This window comes from Alligator sinensis, unplaced genomic scaffold (assembly GCF_000455745.1).
Source record: "Alligator sinensis unplaced genomic scaffold, ASM45574v1 scaffold519_1, whole genome shotgun sequence".
NCBI classification, from domain to species: domain Eukaryota; kingdom Metazoa; phylum Chordata; order Crocodylia; family Alligatoridae; genus Alligator; species Alligator sinensis.
In genome coordinates, this window is record NW_005842187.1 from 1,511,259 (window position 1) to 1,516,573 (window position 5,315).

General features: G+C 45.5%; 2 protein-coding genes across 5 annotated transcripts in view; one reads left to right on the forward strand and one right to left on the reverse strand.

Moving 5' to 3' along the window:
- Positions 1-5,315, forward strand: part of ASTN2 (astrotactin 2) — a 594,006-nt gene that overhangs the window by 409,607 nt on the left and 179,084 nt on the right.
- TRIM32 (tripartite motif containing 32) overlaps positions 41-5,315 on the reverse strand; it is a 6,737-nt gene continuing 1,462 nt past the window's right edge. For 2 of the 4 annotated variants that reach the window (XM_025207179.1, XM_006026273.3), the window contains one exon: positions 41-4,086. In XM_025207179.1, coding sequence (XP_025062964.1) covers positions 2,077-4,020 — 1,944 coding nt within the window. In that variant the 5' untranslated portion in view covers positions 4,021-4,086 and the 3' untranslated portion in view covers positions 41-2,076. The remainder of the gene's footprint in view (positions 4,087-5,315) is intronic. The other 2 variants (XM_025207180.1, XM_025207181.1) reach the window with 1 other exon arrangement.

Here is a 5,315-nt window from a genome sequence, read left to right on the forward strand (position 1 = left end):
TTGCCCCCCGCCCCCCCCCCCAAAAAAAAAAAAAAAGAGAGAGAGACAGAGACAGGACGTTAATCCCTGTTTGGAAGTTTGTAGCTATAACAAATAGCCTGCAGCTCATATGGGTGACGGCAAGAAATTTTAAATCCCGTTAAGCAGTCGGTTGCTTCCACGTTCCTACTGATCTGTGTTCAGCCTGTCCTCCGAAACCTCTTCTAGAAAATGATTTTCTATTATAGTAACACCAAGATGCCCTAGGCAGGATTGGACCACACTGTGCTGGTCTTTGGGCACACTAACAAGGTTTCAGGGTACCTGGGTCTATCATGCCGGCCCCTGCTCAGTTCTTCAACTGCATCAAGAAAAACACTGTTCTCTTTGCTCCAGACATTTGTTCTTGAAGCTCCCACAGCTGTCAAAATAACTGGGTGGAAGGGCAACAGCAGCAACTTTTCCGGCAAGGCCCTTTTTACTGCCGTTTTGCTAAGAAAAGGGAAAGTTTATGGGAACTGAAAAATTCACCTGTTCTACACACATGGTAGCATAGATTTCATACCCTGGCAAATACAGTTGTAAAATGTTGGATGTGACAGCCACTATAAAACCTGCTTTTATATTGTCTGTCATGCCCCAAAATTTGCAACTACATTGTTGATGGTAACAAATAAGCGCACTGCAGTGTAACTATTATCTTTGGCAGATTAACATTCTACAACTGTGGCCTATTTAAATGTTTCTTTTCTTCAATAAACCATTTTAGATGAGCAGCACCACACAGAGGTTTGTGTTTATCAGCCAGCATAGATGCTCCGTGGGTGCCTTAATTCACACAGCTGCAGTTTTGTGCTTCATTTGGCCCAAAGCCGTGATGAACATGAACTCTGGCGCTTGCTACCACCATAAAAAACACTGAGGAATAAAGCATTTGGCTGTGCACAGGGGAGCAAAAAGAAAAAAGGCAGAGCACCAGTGGAAGAGCTGAGAAACAAAACACAAATCCCCTCTCTCCCCCCCTTTTTTCCCTGTATCTTATGAACAAGTAGCTTTCACACAGAGTGCAAACTGGTGGAAACCTATCAGTAAATGCAATGGTCTGGAATGCAGCATATTGAAGTGTGCCGGTGAACGTACGATTTGTCGCGCCTGATCTTGTTTACTCCCACTACTTTCCCTCCACCCCGGCAAAGTTTCAGATACCAACCATACATTCAAAGACAGTTTCCAAGCTACATTTAATAGTACAACAATTCTGAATGCTGACAGATTGAAATCAATTCTGTTAAATAGGTTTGCCATCCCATTCTCTCTTCCCACCAACCCTGCCTCCCTTCCCTCCCTAGCTCTACTCTTTATACTTTCCTCATGCTAATCAAACTCTTTCCATACAATAAAATCCTGCTTGCAGTTAGAGAGCAGTTCTCTAGCTCCTGTCAGTCTTCCAGGATTGCACTGTCCCCACTTTATATTGAATAAACAGGAGGACCAAGCTGGGTTCACCCATGGCACCAGGAGGACCATTTCCTAAATACTAGAAAGATAGAGTAAGCCAGCCGCTGCTCTTCAGCTTTAAGCCACCTGCCGCTCTGTGCAGTTTAGGAAGGCTGTTTTGCTTTAGGCAGCTGCAGTCCTGTAATCAGAAACAGTTTTTTTTTTTCCATCATAGTTGTCCAGACAACTGCTACTGAGTTCCTCGCGAGTATCATGGTGAGAATAGTATCACTTCACTGATCCTCCAAGGAAAAGCGATTTACAATGGTCAGTCAGTGTTTATGGCACAAAGAAACATGCAGTGGTGGAAGCTGCAGCACAAGGAGGTGATGCTTATGGAGTGATCAGTCACTGGACACAAAACCTGTACTTTACAAATACCCTTCACTCCAACAAAGGGTTTGGGGGGGTTTGTACAAATAAAAAAAAAACAACCACCACACAAGCTATTTGATTTCTAAACACAAAATACTGATGGCCCCTACGTGCCACCCTCCAAACTGGTATGGCAGTCTATCCGAAGGTATGGCACTGACTACTGTCAAGTTGTGATGAGGCTGGAAGAATCTATGAGAGGCGCTTTTACCCAGTGAAATGCCCTTACGGGGTTGAGTATCTCCTCAGATGGTAACTGTAGATCTTAATGCAGTGATCCCAGCAGTCCAGCACTAGCAGCTGCCCCTTGGGTGTAATGGCTATTCCAACAGGGCAGATGAGTCCTTCTCTAATTAAGATGTTGTAGCCACCTCCTTTAGGAAAATGCAGAATTTCTTTACGGCTGCTGTCCGCAACGATCAGATCTCCCCTGGCATCCACACACATCCCAGCAATGCACCGGAAATCCTCATTCTCTGAGAAGAAGTGGCTGATCTGGCGGCCTAGCTGCCCATCCGGACCGACAGAGCCAATCGAAAAGCCCCCTTCCAGGTGGTGCTCATGCTGACGGTTCTCCAGGTTGAGTCCTAGCCCTTGAGTGAAGTATATAGTCCCTTCAGTGTCACAAGTGACAAACTTTGGGCGCACCGCACTGCATAGGCAACTGTACTTAACTACGCCAACGCCACGGTCCACAGTGAAACACCAAAGCTTTCCCCCTTCCACATCAGTCACAACAAACTGCCCAGAAGGCAGAGCAGTGATGCCCCACGGCTTACTTAGCTGGCTCCTGTGACATGCCACACAATGTCCATCCATGGTATATACCTTTAGTGAGTTATCATAGCTGTCAGTGACTCCTATCAGACCATGGCAGTTCATGGTGACAGAAAGAGGAGTCAAATTAGGTAGGTCCGCTCCAAGGAAACTTAGTACAAAGCTATCGATGCCACTAGGGCTCCTCCGGATCTCTTTCAGAAAGCCCTTGCGGGTAAATACCTGGATTCGGAAATTGCCACGATCTGCCACTAGTACCTCTCCCTGGACAGTGACGTGGAGACTGACGGGAAGATTAAACATCCCTGGCTGGCTGCCTTTAGAGCCCATCTTCTTGATGAAGTTACACTGTTGGATACTAGAGGCTGTTTCAGGCATCCTTGGCTTAGCCGGTGAAGAGTTTGGTGTAGAACAAGTCTCTTCCTGCCCCACGTCAATCTCTCTAAATGACACTGACGAGGACGCGACAGTCTCCATCAGCGATTCTTCCATGTTGACAGTCCGAGGCTTCTTTACCACCTGCCCAATCTGCAGTGGCCCCACGTGGCCCACCTTGAGGAGCTCAACCTCTTGCAGAGTCAGCTCTCTTGGGAAGCTATTGGTCAGTTCTGGCTCTTCTTCATCCGCTGCCTCCTCCAAAAGAGCTATATCTCCCTGCTTAATTTTGGCCAGGAAGTAGTCACACCGGGAAACTATCTGCACCTCTGCTAAGTTCAGCAGATAAGCTTGTTCCTCCATTATCTGGTTATTTACTTTCTCCACTTCTGACAAAGAGTTTGTGAAGAACTTGCGTGACCGAGACAATTCCTCTTGGACCTTGCGCTCCTCCTTGCTGTAATCCTGCAGGACTGCTTTGTATCTGGCTTGCAAGTCTTTGGAGACCCCCTCCAGTGATGCTTTCTTCTTCTGCAGATCCCCCATGAGCTCCCGTAACCTGCCAAGCTTTGCCCCAAATTCCTTCCTTCTCTCATCGGCAGCCTCTTTGATAGCAATGATGTCGTGCCCTCGTTGCACGTGCTCCATCTCTTTGCACGGCTCACACAGAACTAAGTTGCAGCTCTTGCAGAAGTGCCTGGGGAGCCTCCTTCCACAAGCCTTACACATGAGAAGCCCCACAGCCTCGCTCAGCCCCGCAGTGTCTATGATCTTCAGCACTGTGAGATTGTCAGTCAGCTGAGCCAAGTTTGTGATTCGAGTGATCTTGCTGCAGAAGGGGCAGCGTATCCCATTAATGCTGTTCGCCAGCAGTTTCTCCAAGCATTGCTTGCAAATGGTGTGCCCACAGTGTAAGAGTTTGGGTCTCAGTTGGTCTTCTGTAAAGGACTCCATGCAAATGGGACACTCCAGGACTTCCCGGAGGGCATCGGAGTTGAGATGTGGGGCAGCAGCCATGACTTTCCAAGGTAGTTTCGGTTAGTGCAGAATGTATCCTTACATTTATTCCAAGGTGCTCTGATCCTGCCCAAAAAGAAAAAGGAAAAAGTGATTTATTTTCTCTCCACCAGCAGCTCTATGTACATGCAATATATTTCTGATTTATTAGCCAGCTCTGGCAAAAAAAAAAAAAAGGAAGAAATCCAGTTGGTCCTTCCACATGCTAAAGGGGCAGATTAATCTCAGCTGGTCTCACACTGGGCAAATTCCAATGCTAACTTGCCTTTTCCAATACAATGAATAATCTACTTGCAAAATATAATGTATAAGCAAACCTGAAATAAGTGCAAGGGCAACAATAGATACTGATGACTGAATTCTGTCCTCAGAGTGCCTTCAAGTTTATATAATGTAAGAAAATCCTGGGCAAGTACACCAAGCATTAAGATTTCATAGACTTTAGGGGCTGGAAGGGACCTCTGAGATCATCAGATATTGTGATCTCAGATATTGCACGTTAAAAGTTTGGCGATGAGGAGCAGATCGTGGCTGCCTTAGGATACTAGCATGTCTACCCTAGAGATCTAGATTCATGTGTGGCATCAGACATGGGTAAAGTGAATAGGATTGTTTTATTTTATCTTTCTAGATAACTGTGATCAGCTGCAAGTTTCATATGCATTGAAGAAAGATAAATTTCAGTGTAAGTGATGTTACAGAAGCTGGTTTCTACAGTTTTAGCCCATTTGAAAGTATGCTGTTCAGATTTAATCTAATACATTTCGTTCATCTCTTCATTCCTGTTTCTGTACCCCAAGACACTGGGAAAACCACTTTCACTACAACAGCGAAAGCGTTAATAACTGGTCCAATAAAAATATGTGAATGTGAGTGTTCAGTATTCATTCTCAGACTTGGTTTTAAAATGTAGCTCATTTAATTTAATTTAACAATCTGGTAGCATCCATCCCATTTTGGTTCAGTCTAATGCCATTGCTTATCCAGGTTTCCTGTATCCTCACATCACTCCCTACTGTGAAAGGATTTTAGCAGCTCTCACTAAAGCAGCCCCATTCAAAAGGGTTCACATCATTAAGCTATTATTCAGCAGACTCCGTTTCCATATCCTTGCTATTGCTTTGGTATTAAAAGAGGTTGGGGGTTGGGGTGAGGGGAGTTAGAAATCTCTGAGGGTTGTTTTTTGGGGGTTCTTCAGATGAAGAGCAGTGCTGCAAGACCTGTACAGAACTGTGAACGCTCAGCTGTTCTCTGAATCGGGGTTGCTTGCTCTCAGCATTTTTTACCTCCCTGCT